Consider the following 21,935-nt stretch of genomic DNA (forward strand, 5'->3'; position numbering starts at 1 on the left):
GATCTCACAGCTCGTGGGTTCAAGCCCTGGGTCAGGCTCTGTGCGGAGCCTGCTTGGAATTCTCTAGAATTCTCTCTCTTTGCCCCTCTCGGACTCGCACTTTCTCTCTCTCTCTCAAAATAAATAAATAAATTTAAAAAAGAGAGAGAGAGAGCCCAGAGAAAGTAATAGGTGCACAGGCAGGCTCCCTGGAGGAGGTGAGCAGCTGCCCTCTTTCTTCTGCTTGCCTCCCCCAGTGTTCACACACACCATGCTTGCAGTACAGGGATCCGATGTGAGGGACTGGCCTGGTCCTGGGGGACGCTGTCTGTAGACGGGCCTTCCGTGACTCACCAGGCTGAGACACAAGGCTTTGCATGTAGCTCCCGGCCTCCGTTTCCGTCTCCATAAAATGGGAACAATGCCCTTCGACACCTCACTCCACAGTCAACTGCTTAATGATTAGGAATGATTTGGCAAACCAATCATTACAGATATGTATATATAAACATTTTTGTTCTAAAAGTAGAAGCAATATGTTTTTCTCATAAACGTCTTTTGTTTCTCTTCAGATCAACTTTACCGAGGTACGATTTACATAAAACAAAATGTACTAATAAAATGTTTCAAGTTCAGCGAGTTTTTAAAAAATTTTTCTTAATGTTTCTATATTTTTGAAAGAGACAGAGAAACACAAAGTATGAGCGGGGTAGAGGCAGAGAGAAAGAGACACACACACACTGAATCGGAAGCAGGCTCCAGGCTCCAAGCTGTTAGCACAGAGCCCATATGGGGCTTGAACTCACTAAGCATGAGATCATGACCTGAGCCAAAGTCAGAGGCTCAACCGACTGAGCCACCCAGGCCCCCCACTGAGCACCTTTTCAATATGCTAATTTGTCAACCAATATCTTCCTTGGTGAAGTCTGTACAAATCTTCTACTCGTTAAAAAAAATTGTATTATTATTGAGTTTTGAGAGCTCTTTACATATTTTGGATACAAGTCCCTTATCAGATATTTGCAAATATTTACTTCTGGTCTGTGATTTGTCTTTGCATTATCTTAACAGACTCTTTTAAAAAGCAGAAATTTAGGGGCGCCTGGGTGGCTCAGTCGGTTAAGCGGCCGACTTCGGCTCAGGTCATGATTTCACGGTCCGTGAGTTCGAGCCCCGCGTCGGGCTCTGTGCTGACAGCTCAGAGCCTGGAGCCTGTTTCAGATTCTGTATCTCCCTCTCTCTGACCCTCCCCCGTTCATGCTCTGTCTCTCTCTGTCTCAAAAATAAATAAACGTTAAAAAATTAAAAAAAAAAAAGCAGAAATTTTTCATGAAGTTCAATTTATTGTGTTTTTCTCCTATCTATTGTGCTTTTTTTTGTGCTGTACAAAGAACTCTGACTTATCTGACACAAAGATTTTCTCCTGTATGTTCTTCTAACAATTTTAGAAGCTTAAGTTTTACAACTAGGTCTATGATGCATTTTTTTTAATATTTATTTTTTAAATTTTGGTAAAATATACAAAACTGACATTTACTATCCTCATACCATTTTTGAACTCCCTGTCCCTTCCTCTTCCCAGTCCCTGGCCTCTAACATCCTGCTCTCTGTCTCTATGAATCTGACTACTCTAGGTACCCCGTATAAGTAGAATCATACAGTATTTGTCGTTTTTAGGACTGCCTCATTTTACCTAACATCATGTCCTCAAGGTTTATTCAGATGGCATGTATCAGAATTTCCTTCCCTTTTTAAAAGCTGAATAATATGATTCACTAAAAAAAATAGCTTTATTGAAATATAATTTGCATACCATACCATTCATTTATTTCAAGTGTATAATTCAATGTGGGGTTTTTTTTTGTGTGTATATTCACAGTTATGCAGCCATCACTGCTACCTAATTTTCCACACCCTCCAAAGAAATTCTACTCCTTTGCAGTCACTCCCCAACCCACCCTGTCACACACTCCCTCCCCCCAGCCCTAGGCAGACACTAATCTACTTTCTGTCTCTATAGATTGGCCTATTCTGGGCATTTCATGTAACTGGAATCATATCATATGTGGCCTTTTGTAACTGGCTTCTTTAATTTCACATAATGTTTTCAAGGTTCATCCATGTTATAACATGGATCAATATTTTACTCCTTTTAATTGCTGAATAATATTCCATAATATAGACATGCCACATTTTATGTGTCTGTTCATCAGCCGACGGACATTTGGGGTTTTTTTCTACTTTTTGGTTATTACAGATAATGCTGCTGTGAACATCTGTGTGCATTTTGTGTGTGTGGGTGTATGTTGTCATCTCTCCTGGGTATATACCAAGGAATGGGACTGCTTGGTCACATGGGAACTCCATGTTTAGTACTGTGAGGAACTACCAAAGAATTTCCCAAAGTGGCTGCACGGTTTCACATTCCCACAAGCAATGTACGTGGGTTCCAATTTCTCTACACCCTCAACAATGCATTTTATTTGTCTTTTTTTTTAAGTTTGTCTATTTATTTTGAGAGCGAGTGAGAGTGAATGAGTGAGTGGGGGAGGAGCAGAGAGAAAGGGAGGGAGAGAGAGAATCCCAAGCAGGCTCCCTGCTCTAAGGGCTCCTCTGTCCATGAACCTGTGAGATCACGACCTGAGCTGAAATCAAGAGCAGAACTGAGCTACCCAGGTGCCCCTTTGTCTTTTTAATTATAGCCATCTTAGTGGACATGAAATAGTGTCACATTCTGGTTTTTATTTGCATTTCCCTACTGACTAATGATGTTGAGCATCTTTTCATGGGATAATTGGCCGTTTATTAATCTTCCCTGGAGAAATGTCTATTCAAATCCTTTGCCTATTTTCAAATTTGGCTGTTATCTTTTTATTGTTGAGTTGTAAGAGTTCTTTATATATTCTGGACACAAGTCCCTTATTAGACATATGATGTGCACATATTTTCTCCCATTCTTTGGGTTGTCCTTTTACTTCTTTGTGGTATGGTTTGCAGGAAAAAGTTTTAAATGTTAATTAAGTTCAGTTTATCTTTTTTTTTTTTTCACTTGTGCTTTTGCTGTAATATCTAAAACAACACCACATAACCCGAAGTCACAAAGGTTTAATCCTATGTTTTCTTCTAAGGAGTTTTATAGTTTTAACCATTCTTTTTAGATCTATCCATTTGGAGTTAACTTCTGTGTATGGTGTGAGGAAAGGACCCAACTCCATTCTTTTGCATGTGAATATCCAGTTGTCTCAGCACCATCTGCAGAAGAGTTTCCTTATTGAATTGTCTTGGCACCTCATTGGACTATGATCCATTCCAATAAGTTTTTGTATATGATGAGAGGTATGGATGGAAGGTCTTTTTTTTTCCTTTCTCTTTACTTCTCCCTCCCTCTCTTCCTCCCACTCTCCCTCTTTTCCTTCCTTCCTTTCTTCTTTCTTTCTCTCATTGATAGTCAATTGTTCTAGCATCATTGTTGAAAGTCTATTCTTCCTCCATGGAATTACCTTTTCATCTTTGTCAAAATAAAATTTCCATAAATATGTAGGTCTAATTCTGGATCATCTGTTTTGTTCCATTGGTCTCTTTGTCTATCTTTATACCACTGCACACTGTCTTGATTATAGTAATGCTATAAGCCTTAAAATCAGATAATGTAAGTCCAGAAAATTTGTTCTTCTTTTTGAAGTTGATTTGATATTCTAGTTTTTTTTTCATTTCCATATGAATTTTAGGATCAGCCTACCAATTGCTTTTTAAAAAAATTTTTTTTAAATGTTTATTTATTTTGAGATAGAGTATGAGAGGGGGATGGGCAGAGAGAGAGAAGACACAGAATCTGAAGTAGGCTACAGGCTCTGAGCTGTTGGCACAAAGCCTGATGCAGGGCTCAAACCAACGTGAGATCATGATGTGAGCCAAAGTCAGAGGCTTAACTGACTGAGCTATCCAGGTGCCCCACAGCATGTCAATTTCTATAAGAAAAGTCTATAGGATTTTAATTGGGAGTGTATTGACTCTATAGAGCAACTGGGGAGATCCGACATCTTTAATAACATGCAATCCTCTGGTTTATGAACATGGTATATCCCTGCATTTACTTTGGTCTTCCTTGATTTCCCTGAACATTGTTTTACCATTTTCTGTATACATGTCTTCCATATATATTTTGTCAAAATTATTCCTAAATATTTCATATTTGGGGATATTATCATAAATGTTTTTTAATTTCCAGTTATTCATTGTTAATATATAGAAGTACAATTAATTTTCTTATATTTTCATCTTCTATTATGTAACCTGCTGAACTCATTTATTAGTTTTAGTACCTTTTTGAAAATTCTATGGTATTTTTTACGTGGATGACGATGTTTATGCCAGTAGAGACAATCTTACTTCTTCCTTTCCAATATGAATGCCTTTTATTTGTTTTCTTGCCTGGCTAAAATCACCAGTACATGGTTGAGTAGAAGTGGTGACAGTAGATATCCTTGCTTTGTTCCTAATCTTAGGGGGAAAAGCAGTTATTCACTATTAACTATGATGTTAGCTGCAAGGTTTTTGTAGATGTTCTCTTTCAAGTTAACAAATTTCTCTTCTATTTCTGTTTGCTGACAGCTTTATTTTTTTAAATCAGGAATGGATGTCAGATTTTGTCAAATGGGCAATTTCTTTGCATTTATTAAGAAGATCATAGGGGCACCTGGGTGGCTCAGTTGGTTGAGTGTCTGACTTTGGCTCAGGTCATGATCTTGTGGTTCATGGGTTCGAGCCCCCTGTCAGGCTCTGTGCTGCCAGCATAGAGCCTGAAGCCTGCTTCAAATTCTGTGTCTCCTTCTCTCTCTGCTCCTCCCCGACTCATGCTCTGTCTCTCTCTCCTTCAAAAATAATAAATAAAAAAACATTTTAAAAAATTGAAAAAAAAAGATCATATAGTTTTTCTTCTTTAGTCTGTTAATATGGTCTACTATGTTGATTTTTAATGTAAAATCAACATTTCATTTCTGGGATAAACCCCACTTGCTCATGCTATATTTTCCTTTTTTATAATGTTAGGCTCTTAGCTAACATTTTTTTCTTTTTCATTAGCATGTTAAAAAAATTTTTTTAATGTTTATTCATTTTTGAGAGAGAGAGACAGAGTGTGAGTGGGGCAGAAAGAGAGGGAGACAAAGAATCTGAAGCAGGCTCCAGGCTCTGAGCTGTCAGCACAGAGCCCGAAGCGGGGCTTGAACCCATGAACCGGGAGATCATGGCCTGAGCTGAAGTTGGATGCTTAACCGCTTAACTTACTGAGCCAACTGAGTCACCCAGGTGCCCTTTCATTAGCATGTTTAAACTTGATTACAACTGGTATTAATGTGTAGTTTTGTTCCTGCTATATTCTTCCCTTTACATCAAGAAATTTCTCACTGTTGAGGCACCTGGGTGGCTCAGTAGGTTGAGCATCCAACTCTTAATTCTGGCTCAGGTCATGATCTCATGGTTTTGTGAGTTCAAGCCCTGCATCGGGCTCTATGCATTGACTGCAGAGCCTGTTTGGGATTCTCCCTCCCTCTCTCTCTCTCTCTCCCTGCCCTTCCCCTGCTCACATTCTCTCTGTCTCTTCCAAAAATAAATAAATAAACTTAAAAAAATTTTTTTCTCATTGTTGCTACTGAGTCCCCATAACAGTTATTGACCGCTGTAGACACCCTTTTCTGTTACCTCCATCTTCTTGCCCATAGTTTCCTCAATATTTGGAGGATCTCACACATTTTAGAGTATCTCTTTCAAATAAATGTAAAGAAATACTGCGTCACATTCTTGGGAGCCTCGGTTGTTTACAATCTTATGTAACATTTTGTTAAGAGTTTCTGCATCTATGTTTATGAAGGATATTAATCTGTAGTTTTATTTTCTTGTAATGTCTTTATCTGGTTCTGATATCAGAATAATGGTGAGTTAAGTAGAAGCATTTCCTCCACTCTAATTTTCTGGAAGAATTTATTAATAATTGGTGTTATGAGCTGAATTGTGTCCTCCCATTCATATGTTGAAGCTAACCCCCAGTATCTTAGAAAGGGGCTGTATTTGGAGATACGACTTTGAAGGGGTGATTAAGTTAAGATGAGATCATTAGGGTGGTCCCTAATCCAACTGGACTGGCATCTTTGTAAGAAGAGGAAATTTGGACACACAAAGAGACCAGAGGGATGTACATGTAGAGAGGAAAGACCTTGTGAGGGCCCAGAAAGAAGATGGCTATCTGTAAGTCAAGGAGAGAGACCCTCAGAAAGAAACCAGTCCTCCCAATGCCTTGATTTTGGATTTCAACCTCCAGAGCTATGAGAAGGTAAATTTCTGTTTCTCAGAAATTTAAGCCACTCAGCCCATAGTAGTTTGCTATGGTAGCTCTATCAGTCTAATACAACTGGTATCATTTCCTTAAGTATTTGGTCAAATTTACCAGTGAAGTCATCGGAATCTGGAGTTTATGAAAATGTTTTTAATCTACATACTCACTTTCTTTAATAGATATAGGACTATTTCCAGTTGTATGAGCTTGTGACTTTCAAGGAAATTGGCTGTTCCATCTTGGTTATTGAATATATTGTCTTACATTCATCTTAATAAAAAAAATGCAAGAAAATATAACTACCAGTGACCCTACTGTCTAAAATTAGCCATTACTCCTGTTTTGCTATTTACTTTTCCGGATGATTTTTATACATGTGCACACCAATTTCCTTACTTCCCCCTGTCCCCCACTGCCATATTTTACAAAATTGCTATTACCCTTAATGTCCAGGGGTTTTGTTTTTTATATCATCAGATCTTTGAAGACATGATTATGGATGGATGCTTAATAATTTGCTTAACTCATCCCCTAACTTATGTGGCCTCTGATTGTGGAGGGAGCATCGCAGAGAATGCCGTAGTCAGCACCTTTCGCATCTGTCGCTGAGAACAACTCAGGTGTGCATCTTGGTTTACAGGCTTAGAAGTGGAATTACTGGGTCTGCCAGTTTATTATTGACTTCTCGTGTTGAACAACCTGTGCTGGAGGGGAGGTGGGGGAGGGAAGAGCCTGTCTCCTCCCCCCCCCTCCCCCCCCGTTCTCTAGTCTCTGGAGAACAGCCTGACCAGCACAGCCGGTGGGGCATGAGATGAGAAAATGGCAAAAAGGCAGTTCAGGGGGTCTCAGGGGTCCCCCACCCTGGCTGTGGCCTCTTGGCATAGATTGGCAGGGTGGAGGCTGTATCTTCCGTGTGTGGACTATACCTTACTTTTTGGTTCTTCCTCTTTTGGACTGAGTGATATCATTAAGAGGTGTTGGCACAAATCAAAGCAACAACTGAAGCCATGCTTTGTGCAGACGTGTGAAGACAGAGACCAGCCTCATCCTCCTTTCTCTCTTGGTCTTCAAGGAGCTCCCTGTCTGCTGGGGTGGATACAGCCTCCACTCCACAGGGAACCCCCAGGTTTTGGGATAAAATTATAGGGTTTTTTTTTTCTCTGGGATTCCCAGTCTGAGTGAAGTATCAAGATTGACAAAAGCAGATACCTACAAAGGAATGGAGAAGCAAGTGTCCCTTCGTGCCTCCTGTGCAGGGATGGGGTGGGGTGGTTGAAGGGTAACTTCTTGGGAAAGAGGAGGCACTTGGTTTGGTAGAGCGGGAAGAGGAAGTTGGATGGGTCCAGGGTAGGAAGAGAAACCTCAGGGGATTACTTCTGTCCCTTGTCAGCAAGTCTGGGGACACCGGGCAGATGTGAAGGTGGGGTGTTGTTTGGGGTTAATGTCCAAGAGTGCTCTTCTCTCCCCTTCCCTGTTTCTCCTCAGGGCTAGAGAACAGGCTTCTGCTCTGCAGAAGTCAGATCTTTAACTGGGCACTTGCCACGGGCCCAGATGACTCAACAGGGTCATCTGTTAGCAAGATCCTTGCTCTGTGAAGCCTGGTTGTATCCATTCTACAGCTGAGAACTCCGAGGCCAGGCGAGGGCTCTCTCCAGCCGGGATCTCAGAGCCAAGAAGCAGGGGTGCTGGGGTGGGACCCCCTATTGGTACAACTGCCCAAACCTCCAGGGGCTCAGGGGCCTCAGCCCCAATCCGCTTCTCTCCTGTCCATCTCCACCCCCCTCCAATGCCACCCCCACAAGAGGAACATGGCAGCGACTCGCAGGCCACCAGACTTTCAACCAGAGACGGCTACGCGCCCCAAGGTTACGTCTAGAAATGTCTGGAGACATTTCTGGTTGTTCCACCTTGGCAAGGTTAGGGGAGAGGAGTGTGGGGAGGGGACCCCGACCCCCACCACAGAGAGGTGCCGGGCTGCACGCCACAGTGGCGCTGTGGCAGAGAGGTCCTGCTCCCGGGTCAGATGAGCTCACCCTTTCAGATGTGAGCTGGGCGCCTCCTCCAGTCTTAGCCAGGTGTGGACACCGACGTGCTTGCAGATGTGGGTAGAGAGTTCTCTGCAGACTCTGGACAATGGTCCTTCCAGCTCTGGGAGGCCCTGGGCATATCCACACAGAGAGCTCCCGACAAAGACTTTCTCTTTGACCAAACCCTGCTCGGGCTTCACTTGAGCTCTTTTTCAAGAGGCGTGGGCTTTCGGACTCCTCGTCTATCTCTTCGCTGTCCTGTTCTCTGCAAGAACCTTGCTGAGCCAGCTCAGCCAGGAACCGTCACCCTCCATGTGTGATCGGCCCTGATGTCTGATGGGGTTCCTCTGCCCCTGCCACCCCCCTCCCCCATGATGTCTGGCCTGCCTTCTGCCAGAGTCCTGCTAGGTGGCTTTAGCCAGAATCCTCTTACCACAGCCCCCACATAGTAATTTTCCATCTGTGGACCCCCGTCCTGCTCCTTGGCTACAAACTCCCCTTTCCTTTGTTGTGTCTGGCGTTGAGCACAGCCTCTGTCCCCCACTGCAAAACTCCGCTGTAGAGGTCCCACGCCTCTCCGATGCCCCCTTGAGTCAAGCCCACAGCGCTGTTCAGTTACAAATGTGACTGAATAATGTTTTGTTTCACATCCTTTTGGGTGGGAACAGAGAGAGACCTTTGTGCGAACTTCCTTTCAGATGTACAGGGAAGGGCCAGCTCTTGGTCAGGTGTGGAAACCCCCACCTGCACATGCGCCCGAGGGCGGGGAACTGGGCGGGGCGGCTGTGGGCAGGGCAGTAGCTGTGGGAGGGAGGGGGTGGAGCCTCCTTTTTCTAGGGCGTGTGTCACCTGCCTCCCGCCCAGGGGCATTGCCCTGGCGCTACCCTGCCCGCGTGCGTGTGGCAGTGTGACACTGGGGCCTGCTCCCCGGAGCCTTCAGAGCGATCACGGACCTTACGAGCCCTATGTTGCTGGACCCCCAGAACACAGAACATGGCGGATGGGGCACAGGCCAACCCCAAAGTGTTGAGGAAGAAGGTGCTGGTTAGGCACCCCTCCAGGTGGAGGGGCCCAAGTCTCAGGGCCTCTTTTCCTTGGAGAACCTCGAGGTATGTGCCTGCTACCCTGGGATAGAATCCTCCACAGAGAGGAGCAGGGATGGGCTGGGGGAACTGGCTCCTAGAATCCGTGTCTCCAGAAAAAAGAGCTCTAAGTCTCTGAGTGAAGGCTGAGATATGTCAGTACATTTTCAGCACCAGAAGACTTTAGAGATCAGCCAGTCAATCCTCATGAGGTACTTGAGGCCCAGAGAGGCTATGGGATCTACCTGAGGTCACACGGCATTTTGGCAGAAGAGCCGGGACTAGAACCTGGGGACCCAGGTCTCTTGGCTCCAAGTGCAAGACCCAGCCACCGGGTTGGGTCACGTGACTTCCTGGAGTGCCTATGGAAGGGGGGTTCGTTCTGATCTGTGACAGTGGCCCGACCCCATGAGGCGGTGAGCTTCCTGTCTCAGAAGCCTGCTCGGGGTAAAAGGGGGAAGGAGGCTCCCGGTGCCTCCTGGCTCTGCCATCCAGGGGACGGTCCGTTCAGGGGGTGGGGGGCAGGCGGGAGGAGCTCATCCCAGACCTGCGGCAGCAGGAGCGGGGGCCCGGGGGGATGACATTGTCGGGGCCTCAGAAGGGAGCTGCGGGAGCCTGGAAGGGACGGGCTCGGGGCTTGGATGTTCTCCTCTCTCAGGTCCAGCTTGGGTATGAAGAAATTCTTCACCATGGTCGTCCTGGCCGGCAGCGGTGAGTAAAGGCTCTGGGGAGACTCCTCTCTCTCCCCCCTCCCCCACTTGCTCCTGTGACCTTGGGCACCTAGGTTCTCCATCCACTGACTGGCTCTCTCTGGGCCCCTGCTTCCCAGCTCGGGCCCCTGTCAGGCCCTCACTGACCTGGGGCTGTTTGCCGACTATAAACACACCAAGGGCCGTGGGCATTTACGAGCCTCCCAGGCGGCAGGGCCCCGGGCTGAGCAAGCATCGTAAAATGGTAGTGTTTGCTGGGCGTCTGGCCGCCCCCGGGAAAACCTGGGTGTTTGTGTAGATAAGAGTATTTGTGTACATGTGTACCTAAGACAAGAGCTAATGGGTTTGGGTGTGGATATACACATGTATCTGTGTGTGGGGGGGTTGTGTCTCAACACAGTGACGTCTGTGTGTCCTCCACACGTCAAAAAATGTGTAAGTGTGTACTAACTGCAGGTGCACGTGCGTGTGTGTGTGTGTGTGTGCGTGTGTACCAGGGCCGTCGGTGTGAGTGTGCGAGAAGTCGGCAAGAAAGGTCTGGGGGCTCCTTTCCCAGGGCTGGTGCTCCCGGGGAACACCGGTCAGGGACAGCTGAGGCTCCTGACACAGATGTGACCCCATCACACATCCAGGTGTTCTGGCAGCAGGTGCCTCCGGGAGGTGGAAGCTGGGCTAGAGGTGTCACTGACTCTTCATCCGGCCCGTTGCATAGCCTGCTCTGGGGCAAAGAAAGAACCGCTGGGCACAAAATAAGGGTTAAACGTGGCCAGAGGTGACAACGGTTGGCTGACCTGACCGCTGAAGCGAGTGTTGAGACAGCAAGCTTCTGAGTTCCGCCCGAACTGCTGGCCCCTAAGGCGTCTGCCCGACTCGCTTTCTTCTGCTTGGAGTGCGAGTGTGGACGTGGCCTCGGCTCCCTGGGTTCCCCGTGGGCGCCGCACGCGTGAGTGTGGTTCCACTGGCGGGTGTGTGGTGTGCGGGCGTGCGAGGCCTCTGTGAGCGAGTGTGTGTCCCCGTGTGTGAGTGTGGAGGGCTCGCGTGGTAACATCCCACCCTGCGTGCAGCTGCTGGTCAGAGGGCCCTGGTGGGGGAAGCTGTCCCCGGGGGGAAACACCTGCAGAGCTGGGCTGCGGGAGGCCAGAGCTCACAGAGGGTGCTCCCTCCTCACAGCCTCTGCTCACAGTGCCCAGCAGGAGAGCAGCGTCGTCCCCGTCCCCGTCCCCGTCCCCGGTTTGACAGTTGAGGTCAAGGAGCTTATGCAACCTGCCCGCGTGGTCATCGCAGGCCTCGTGGAGAGACCTGTTTGCGGACCCAGGGCTGTCTGCGTTTGACTCCCAAGGTCTGATTCCAGATCTGACTCCCAAGCTGCTTGACATTTCCCTCTGGCCGCAGGACCCAGCACAGAGTGGGGGGAAGGGTCGGGGGACACACCTAAGGTCCCCTTTGTCCTACTCCCACCGACGGCCCTCACGTCCCTTGTGCAGCTCAGGGATGGGCTTGGGTCCACTGGACACAGGGTCCTCCCTCTCCCTGCCTCAGACCCCACCTGAGACATGTGCCTCTCTCTCCATCATCCTCTTAGAGTCGCCTGTCATTTGTCCCACCTCCTTCCCTGTTGCCTCTCTCATTTGCTCCTTATTTTCTGTAATGATGAAAGTCACAAAGCCAATAAACGGGAAGGCTCAGGTGGAGCGGGATTCCCAAGGCCCATTAAGTGGGGCTAGAGCGGCTCTCCCGTGTGCGGGTTGGCCTCACCCAGTACGGACTGGAGCCCCAGGCTCCGGAGTGACTCAGCCGGGAGCCAGGAGCAGATGTAGAGTCAGCACAGGCCGGGGTGAAGAGGCAGGGAGGAGGGGAGAGGAGGGTATGTCGCTGGGGCAGACCCACCTGGCAGGTGCGCAGAGGCTGCTGATTTTGCTGGTGTGGGAAGGGGGTCATTGACCTATTGCTTCCGGTGAGACATGGCCAAAGGGAAAGGGTGTGTGTGTGTGTGTGTGTGTGTCTGTCTGTCTGTCTGTCTTCGCCGAATGACCAGACCACCGCATTGTCTCTGGATTCATCGTGAGATGCCTGAGCCCCAGGACCGTGCTGGGGACACTGAGTTCCTACTGGGGGCAGAGGAGCCAGACCAAGCCCAGGACCCAGAATCAAACCCCTGTGTTCACAAGAGCACGTGGCATTTGTGAAGCCCCTTACGGTGGACCGGTCACTTGGGGCCTCACTGCCTGGGTGCAAATTCCACCCCTACCACTTTTTTGATGATGTTCTTGGGGAAGTTACTTGGGTAAGCTCTGGGATTCAGTCTTCTCATCTGTAAAGTGGGGGCAACAACAGCACTCCATGAGTTAATGCCTGGAAGGGGCTCAGGACAGCACCTGGCACAGAGAAGCCCTCAGTAAATACTAATAGCTATTTCCTTCTAAGGGCCGTCAGACATCATGGCTTTTTATACATTGCTTCCTTCCTCCCTCTCTGCCCACCCTCTCTCCTCCTTTCCCTGGCCTTGGGGTGTGGGGGGGACAGTCAGACAGGAGGGGGCCCCCCACCAGGTAGGGAGCTCACAGCACCCCCTTGGTTCTCTTGCAGTCCTGCCCACGGCCCGCAGCAGCCTGCTTAACCTGAAGTCCATGGTGGAAACCATCACGGGGAGGAGTGCCATCTTGTCCTTCGTGGGCTACGGCTGCTACTGTGGACTAGGAGGGCACGGGCTGCCCATGGATGAGGTGGACTGGTAGGTTCCGGAGTGCCTGGGCCACTGTCAGGCCTGGGAGGGGGGCGGTGAGGGTCAGACTGGTCTCCATTTCTGAGACATGGGAGAGGGTCCTTTCCCCAAAGGATGAGGCTGGTTCAATGAGTTTGTGACCAAGAGCCTGACCTTGACCCATATCCTCCTCTACTGTCTTGGGTGGTTTCTACTGTGCCTCCCCAAGTCTTGGGCTTGGAGGCGTTTGAACTCCCAGTCTCGCCAGGAAGGAAACTTTGACCTGCCCCCACACACGTGAGAGCAACAGACGCACAGCTCATGCTCAACACAAGCAAGGGCTGTGACCCCTCTCACTCCCATCACCCTAGAGGCCCTGATGGAGGGCTGCGTTTCTTCCATCAGACTGAAGACTGAAGCCATGGCTTAACTTTCTGCTCCTATCTCCCCCAAAGCAGCCAGCGTTAAGTCTGGTAACCCGGGGGGCTTAATAAATGCATGTTAACTAATTGCCTTCCTCCACCAGAGGGGATGGGGATGGCCACACTACACTTGCTTCCTGTCTCCCACCACCAATGCCCACTCAACCCTCCAGACTTTTGTCTCTCCCTGGCCATCGTGCCCAGCCGGGCATGGCCTCCTCATAGACTCAGGCTCCTTTGACACCAACTTAGTCCTAACCCTCCTTCCCATCCTGACCACATCATCGGACAGCCTGACGCCTCCCGCCTCCTGCCTCCTGCGGCCAGGGCTCCAAGGGGGAAAGCTGGGCTCTGCCTGGCTATGTGACCTCAAACGAGTAACTGCCCCTCTCTGGGCCTCAGTCTGAAGGTCTGATCCACGAGGAACCGAAACAGACGACTGGGGTCTCTGCCGGTGGGAGATGGGCCAAGCTTGGCTATGTGGGCCTGCTGTCCTCTACCTGCCCCTAGGTGCTGCCACGCCCATGACTGCTGCTACCAGAAGCTCTTCGACCTGGGCTGCCACCCCTATGTGGACCACTATGAATACACCATCGAGAACAATACTTCCATCATCTGCAGTGAGTCCCTCCCCTGCCGTTCCTCCCTCCCCCACCCAGGAGAAGGGCTTAGACTGCCAGTGCCCCCAGGCTGCTCGGGGGGCCCGTGCACGGGGTTGCCAGGTAAAATACAGGATGCCCACTTACGTTTGCCTTTCAGGTAAACGAAACATGTTTTCACATAAGTATATCCTAAATATTGCACGAGACATACTCATACTAAAAATTAAATGCTAGCATAAAAACAATGACTATTGGCATGAAAATAAGAATTAGCATAAGTATATCCCATGTAGTACTGGGACATACTTATACTAGAATATTTACTGTTTGAAACTCAAATTAGCCAGGCCTCTTGTTTTTGTTTGTTTGTTTGTTAACTCTGAGAACCCTAGCCGTGGCCCTAGCACGTCTCTCTGATGTGCTCTGATCCCCCCAAGCCCGAATCAGCAGGCTGCTGCCTTAGTTCTTGATTCTTAAGCTTCGGAGAGCTTAGGGAGTGGTTCCGATTCAGTGGGCCTGGGTGAGGGCCCAGGAATCTGTTTTTAACCAGATCATCAGATGATGGGAAGACTTGGTGACACATGGGTCTGGGTTTAAACCTGGATTCTGCCAGCATCTCCTGCGGTGTAACCCTATATAGGGTGCTTCCCTACCTGGCCTCAGTCTCCCTGTGGATATATGGAAGGGTTTGGATCAGAGCAGACATGTTCCCTTCTAGTTCTGTCCTTGGGACCCTACCAGAAGGTGGCCTCATCCCAAGACCCTCAGTGTTTCTAGGAATTCAAGCTATGGGAACCAGGCCCGGTGGGGTTACCATGGACGCTCTGGGCCATTCCTCAACTGAGAGGTGCGGATCCACGTTAATGGCCCAGGTGTCCCCGTGTGCCTCCTCTTAGGTGGCGGGTGTCCCCTGGCCCAGTCCCACGGGCAGCCCCTGGCTCCCTTTGTTTCCTTGTCTTCACCAGGTTCTGTTCACTACCCCTCACTAAAAGCAAGCAAGCCCAGCTTTGCAAAAAAAGAAAAAAAAAGTCCCAAGTCTTCTGTTCTCTGGGGAAGAGTCCTGGTGGTGAACTGGGTGCATCTGGGGCCCCCTGGGAACCCAGGGCACTGTGGTCTTCATATTCTGCTATTCAAATGTGGGGTGGAGGGGCTGGCTTGGGAGAGGAGGTGTCCCCTCATTAATGCATTTCGAGGATCCTCAAAGGGCAGTGAGCAAACCCAAGTGGGGGTTTTCACATTGGGTTCTGGGGGTTCCTGGACTCAGGTGATGGGTGGGGGTGTTCCTGAGTGGTCCAGCTGGTCCCATTAACCCATTTCACAGCTTAAGTGGCTTCTCTTTTGGCCACTTGATATGTTGGCCTTCTGCAAAGAGTTTCATTTGAGAGAAAGTATTCTGCTGATAGAAAGTTTGAAAAGTCTGCCAACCACCGAGCTAGTGAGCGGTTCTCAGAGGGTGTTCCCCGAATCTGCAGTATCGGCATCCCCTAGGAATTTACTAGCAATGCAGATTAGCAGGCCCCACCCAGACCTACTGAATCTGAAGCTGTGGTCCTGGGGCCCAGCCGTCTTTGTCTCAGCAAGCCACCCAGTGGCTCCTAATGAGGCCCCTAAGGTTGACAGCTATCAGGGTAGACGATTTTGGGCGGCTTCAGCACTCGCTCGTGGGAAAGGCCCTGAGCTAAGCTCTTAGGAGTCCTTCCTCAGTGGCTCCTCACCACGAGCTCCCTCCAGGGTGGGTGTCCCGCGATTCTGTGATGGAAGGGGGAGGCCTAGGGTGGGGAGTCCCCGACACCCGAGTGTCTATCTCGGGTCCACCTTGGGTTTGCTGTGTGACCTAGGTAAACTCGTCCCTGGGGCCTCCGTTTCCCCAACTATAAGATGACAGGTTGGACTTCCGGGGTCTTCTGATGGAAACATGCTCCAGAGCCACCTGGATGACGGATCATGCCAACTGCAGGGCCCGGCCCAGAGCTTCTGAGCCCGCAGGCCTGGGGCGAACTGCCAGCACGTTAGTGCTGCCCACCAGGGGACCATATTCCGAGACCCACCAGAACCTCTCCCCCGCGTAGGTGAGCTCAACGAGACCGAGTGTGACAAGCAGACCTGTGAGTGTGACAAGAACGTGGTTCTGTGCCTCCGGAACCAGACGTACAATGAGAAGCATCGCAACTACCTCAACATCTACTGTCAGGGCCCCACGCCCAACTGCAGCATCTACGAGCCGCCCCTGGAGGAGGCGGCCTACAGGCACATCTCCCCCACTGCCCCTGCACCTCCCTAGTGCCCCCCGGGGCTGACGGGCAAGAGGGATGGAGGTTCTGGCTCTGGGGACCAGACAGGCAGACCAGGTGGAGATGGGGGAAGACTGAGAGCCCAGGGCTTTCTGGCTGCTTCCTCCCTGAAACTCTCCAGGGGACTGGCCCCAGAGGACTCAGGGAGGCCTGGGTCCTGACTGTGGCTCCCAGGCCCCTCCAGCCCAGCACTGGGCGTGGCCATGTCCTACCGCTGATCCCAGACTTGGCAGGAAACATGTAGCCTGTTGGGGTCTCTCTTGAGTGTGGAGGGCAAGGCCTGAGGAAAAGAGGTGGCTCCTCTGAGTGGTCTCTGCCACGGGCCCCAGCCTGACTTCCTCGGCTTGACCGTCAAGGTTAGAGACTAAGATTCTGAGCTGCCAGTACAGCCCCAGAGCTTGTTGTGTCCTCAGACAGGTTCCCAGACAGAGTGCTGGTCCTGAAGCCTGGGTTCTGGGGGCCTCTTGGCTGCCCCTAGGGGACAACCCCGGGCGCTCCTTGCTTTGAGGGCCTAGTGGCTCTCTAGAGCCCCCTTAAGGGCAGGGTGGCCCATGAGTCCAGGCCCAGACATCACAGGAGGGCCACAGGGCTAGTGTCTCAGCCACAAGGTCTGGCCTCAGATCAGGCTCGGGGGCGCTGACGGAACCCCCATGCCCAGTGGCACTCCCTTAGGTGCATGGGGATCAAGACAGGGCCACAAATATGTCTCCAGCACCCTCACGTCTCCCCTTACCTCCCTGCTAACCCGGTCCAGCCATACGGCACTGCTCTGAGGTGCACCGGACCCCACCCCCGTGCCTCTCCTCCTGTACCAGCCGGGCCGGTGGGTGGGAGGACCCCAGACCCCTCTCTCCCTGCCAGGGAGACACAAGGCTGCACTCTGGTCTCAGAAGCCCTGTCAGTGGGGAGGAGGCTGAGGGCTGGGACCCACCTCCCTGAAGGGGAAACAAAGGCAGGAGGGTCCAGGTCCAGGCAGGAGGCTTGGAGAAGATTCCAGAAGGCAGTGGGGAGGGAACTGCATGAAGACAGAAGGGAGGGGAGACGGTGGGAGAGAAGCGGGACAAGGCGAGACGCCCAGACCAGAGGGGTCTCGGCAAGAGAAGTGGGGTGAAGGAGCCTTGGGGTGCAGGGACCCCCTCGGGCCCAGTTTCCTGTTGAGGGTTGCGGGCAGAGATGGAAGAGAGTCAGCCCCTGCGGGGCCAGCTTCCTGACTCTGTGCCAGCACTGCTCTCTCTCCAGGTGCACCTGCCCCTTTCCTGCCTTGCCTCGCCTCTCGACCTCAAGGTCAGCGGCCTCCAAGTAGCCAGCGTGCCCTGCCTCACCCCGAGGACACACTGACACAGCGCTGAGACCCGCCCAGACACCCTCAGCCATCAGGAAGCTTGGCCCGCCCTGCGAGGGGCCTGTAGATCCACTGTCACTAGGGCCAGTCATGAAAGGCGGAGGCAGCAGAGGAGTGGGGGTGGGGAGAGAACATCTCCCCCCAGAATAGCAGGACTGGGAAGAAGCCTCACCTGCTGCAGCTTCTAGAATGCTAGCCCTGGGGACTGAGGATGAATTTGGTGGTTGGAGTCAGCTGTCACTGTGCGTGAGAGAAGGCCCTTCCAACCGTTCACCTCCTTCTGGCCCTGGTGTGGTGGTTGTGGTCCCCAGTGTGTCTCATCACTCATATCTTTCTTTTTTTTTAATGCTTTATTTATTTTTGAGAGAGAGACAGAGACAGAGACAGAGAGACAGAGTGTGAGCAGGGGAGGGGCAGAGAGAGAGGGAGACACAGAATCCGAAGGAGGTTCCAGGCTCCGAGCTGTCAGCCCAGAGTCCGATGAGGGGCTCGAACTCCCGAGTCATGAGATCATGACCTGAGCCAAAGTTGGCCGTTTAACCAACTGAGCCACCCAGGCACCTGCTGACATCTTCTTCTACCCTGGCTAACTAACTAACCTCTCCTGGCCATCTTGGGCTGGTCCCTTATCTCTGAGCTGAAGCCCCCCTAAGCCGGGGTGGAGCCAGGATGGGGCAGCCAGTCCACTAGAAGATGGGGTCTGCAGAGGCCCCGGCCCCTCACCTGTGGGAGCCCAGGTTTCTGCCTGCGCCCCTCTACCTTGCACACACCTCCATTCCAGAGAGTCTGGGCCAGTGTGTTGGGATGAGATTCTGCGGCCGAGGAGTCTCGCCTCCCCCTGCCCCCCTCACCTTGCCCCAACCTGTCCAAGATGCTGCGACCCCGGAGGTCCTCCACAGGACTTGGCGCCCCATCGTCAATCTCATAAAGGCCTCCTGCCTCAGCTCCCTCTTGTTGGTCCTCCTTGGCCGGGCGTCAGGGGAGGGCACAGAGACTCCCTCCAGGGTCTCCAGCTCAGGGGGAAGCAGAATCCCTTCCTGCCCCCCACCTGGGCAAAGTGGCCCTGCTCCAGCAGAGAGACAAGCATCAGGAAAGTGGTGTGGGTCAACAGATGGACAATGATAACTGTTAGGCTGGGTGGGTGCTTGTCAGGCATCAATCTCCACCCCATCCTTTTCTGTTGAACATCCGAGGCCCGGAGAGGAACAGGAACTTTCCCAGAGTGACACAGGTTGTAAGTGATGGGGCTGTGTCTGAATCCTCAGCATCTGACTTGTAACTATTCCTCCTTGCACCTTCTTTTTTTTTTTAATTTTTTAAAATGTTTTTATTTATTTTTGAGGCAGAGAGAGACAGAGCATGAGCAGGGGAGGGGAAGAGAGAAAGGGAGACACAGAATCCGAAACAGGCTCCAGGCTCTGAGCTGTCAGCCCAGAGCCCGACATGGGGCTCAAACTCACGAACCATGAGATCATGACCTGAGCCGAAGTCAGACGCTCAACCGACTGAGCCACCCAGGCACCCCATCTCCTTGCACCTTCTTAACGATGATGCGGGTGCAGCTGGAGACAGTGGGACCAGTGACCGAGAATCCAGCAGGCACCAGGTCCTGGTCTTACCACGTTCTCTGACTTATGTCCCTTCTCTGTTGTGGGCATCAGTTTCCCCATGTGTAGAGGGACCAGAATAGCTGTTTCAGGTGCTCCCCAAAGCCATGTGCTTTCCTGGACACATCTGGGATGATCCCTGGGACTCTGCTCCCCCTCCCCACCTCAATCTTCAATTAAGCAGCTCTGCTTTTCCTGTATTATTTACTGAGCTTTCACCTGAGCTACTGTAAGAAGAAAAGACATTCTTCAGTAATTTTTTTAAAAAGCTTGAAAACTCTGGGACAAGATCATCCATTGGTTCATTCATTCAGTGGACCTATACTGATGGTCTTCTATGGACCAGGCATGGTGCAGAGGGTTTGGTGGGGATACCTTTAATCAGACACAGACTCTACCTGCAGGAATCCCTTAGGCTGGTAGGGGGAGGCAGACAGGTGATAACCTTGACATATGGTGCCAAGCAGTGTCATGGGGAGCACGGAGGATGAAGCCCCAAGTGTGTCCTTGGTAGTCCCGAAGGGGCCCCCAAGGGGATAAGGTGTGGGGTTGGGATGGCCTGTTCAAGGTCCTTGGAGGTGGAGAAGAGGGGCGGGTCACATGTTTTGAGGAGGGGGCCCTTGCTTCCGTAATCTGGGTGGCTCTTTGCTTCTTCAGGACTCCTTCCAAGTTAGTGAGATCTTTTAGGCTAAGCCTTGAGGAAGGATTGTACTTGGCTTCCACTGGTCTGGAGCTGCCATTGACAAAGACTCTGTCTTTGACCAAACTTTAGTTAGGATCCTCTGAGACCTTTCCCAACCAGGCTTACACCTTAGGGTTTCCACAACCATCTGAGCACTGCCCAGTTTTAGCAAGAATCCCCTCCTGCCCTCAATATCTGGTCAAGTTCGTCACCCTCCACCATTTCCCAGGTGGTTCCTGATCACCCGGGCCTGCCTTTAGCAAGAATCTTGTTAGGGTCAGTTTAACAAGAATCATCCAACCCTCTTAGCAATCTTCCATCCACCAGCTCCCCTCCCCGCTCCTTGGCTATAAACCCTCACCTAAGAAAAGTGAGGATTCATAACTGTATTCAGAATTGAGCCCAGTTCTATCCTGGCCCCTGCTGTGATCATTCTTGAATAAAACCTGTTTTTACCACTTAAACTGCTGCCTGGGTCTTGTTTTCTAATAGCCACGGTGCTATGACTTGCACGAGATCAGATTCATCATTGGACCCTGGTCGTTTCACCCCGGGACCCCAGGTGGACGTCTGGGAGCCTTTGTCTTCAGTCCTGAGTGATTGACCGGGGATCTCTTGTGAGCCCAACTCCTGAGCGCTCCAGGTAAATGTCCACTGAAGTACAGCAAAGACAAGGCTTTGGTTCTTAAGGTTCCGAGTTTGCTCTGTGAAGCTGGATGACAGTACTTTGTTTGACAGATACCTACCGGGCTCAAAGTCTTTCTTCCTGGCTTTCTTTTGAGTGGGGATTCCCTCCCTGACTCCCGAGACTGGAATATCTTTCCTGGCTCTTTGGCAAGCCTCTCTATTCTATTTGATCCTGCTTCTTCCAAGGAAACTTCTCAGTCGCCTGAAGCCCCTCATTCCAAACCTCTGCCAAATTTGTGACTTCACTGCTCCCTCTAAGACCTCGCTTCTCCCATCTCTCCTCCTACAGCCTTTGATTCTCCCTTCAGGTAGGTCCCTTGAATCTGCTGATGGGACCCCTTCAAACCTCTGCCTCCTCCCTCCCTCTGTCTCCTTTTGCCAGAATTTTCCCCTACCTATTCCACTCCTTTGGGCATTTGAATATTCAGCTCCCTTCCCCCATCGTGGGGTCTCAAGGGACTCTCAAGCAACTACTTGAAACTAAGAAGGAAAACGCTCTTTGGAAATAGTTGGGATATTTTATCCACTTATGGGCTTTGGAGACATCCAGGTGGCTGCTGATGTCCCCTCAATGTCTCCCCTAAAATGTATTCCATGGCCTCCTGAGAAGTACACATCAGGGCAACTGAAAAGCTTAAAAGTCTCCTCCACAAACATTGGTAAAAAGCTTCAGCTCTCATTGAATAAACAACCTTAACGTCCCATCTGCCAGAAACCCAATTCAGATAAAAAATATAAAATGGAGGGGCTCCTGGGTGGCTTAGTTGGTTGAGAGTCCGACTTCGGCTCAGGTCATGATCTCACAATTCGTGGTTTCGAGCCCCACATCGGGCTCTGTGCTGACAGCTCAGGGCCTGGAGCCTGCTTCGGATTCTGTGTCTCCCTCTCTCTCTGCTCCTCCCTGCTCACACTCTGTCTCTCTCTCAAAAATAAATAAAGTTATATATATATATACATATATATATATATATAATATATATTACACATATATATTATATATATATAACGGAATAAAGAGGAGATCTAACTATTTTATATCAACCAGGGAGCTTGCGTCACTACATTTTACTGATTCATGGCTAAAATTTTAGAGTGAAACCCAGAAGATCTCTGTGTCATGTCAGTTTGTGTGTGTATGATGTGGTATTTTTCTACTCAACATGGCATTATCAAATTAATTTATGAAATCCCTTAATGGAGTTCTATTCAAAATGGCTTAGATATAAATCAGCACTTCTATAAATTAAGTATTCTGGGGTGCTTGGGTGGCTCAGTCGGTTAGGTGTCCAGCTCTTGATTTTGGCTCGGGTCATGATCTCAGGGTTCCTGAGTTCGAGCCCTGCATCTGGCTCTGTGCTGACGGCTTGGAGCCAGCTTCAGATCCTCTGTCCCCCTCTCGGTCTGTCCCTCCCCATCTCACGCTCTCCCTCTCTTTCTCAAAAATAGATAAATATTAAAAAATACATATTCCT

General features: G+C 50.2%; 1 protein-coding gene across 1 annotated transcript; it reads left to right on the plus strand.

Annotated features, from left to right (window-relative positions):
• The first annotated feature begins 9,330 nt into the window (after positions 1 to 9,330).
• Positions 9,331 to 16,311, plus strand: PLA2G2F (phospholipase A2 group IIF). The gene is made up of 5 exons (XM_042952199.1): positions 9,331 to 9,446; positions 10,078 to 10,130; positions 12,716 to 12,860; positions 13,763 to 13,872; positions 15,924 to 16,311. The coding sequence occupies exons 1-5, from the start codon at positions 9,331 to 9,333 to the stop codon at positions 16,133 to 16,135; spliced, it is 636 nt and encodes a 211-aa protein (XP_042808133.1). The 3' UTR covers positions 16,136 to 16,311.
• Positions 16,312 to 21,935: the final 5,624 nt, after the last annotated feature.

The sequence above is a fragment of the Panthera leo genome, chromosome C1 (genome assembly GCF_018350215.1).
Source record: "Panthera leo isolate Ple1 chromosome C1, P.leo_Ple1_pat1.1, whole genome shotgun sequence".
Classification (NCBI taxonomy): Eukaryota; Metazoa; Chordata; class Mammalia; order Carnivora; family Felidae; genus Panthera; species Panthera leo.

What these genes read in the sequence shown, in the direction of transcription:
- PLA2G2F (XM_042952199.1), top strand. Translation starts at nt 9,331, where the DNA reads ATGGCGGATGGGGCACAGGCCAACCCCAAAGTGTTGAGGAAGAAGGTG. An exon ending in GGTCGTCCTGGCCGGCAGCG is followed by an intron (nt 10,131 to 12,715) that starts GTGAGTAAAGGC and finishes GTTCTCTTGCAG; the next exon opens with TCCTGCCCACGGCCCGCAGC. An exon ending in CCCATGGATGAGGTGGACTG is followed by an intron (nt 12,861 to 13,762) that starts GTAGGTTCCGGA and finishes ACCTGCCCCTAG; the next exon opens with GTGCTGCCACGCCCATGACT.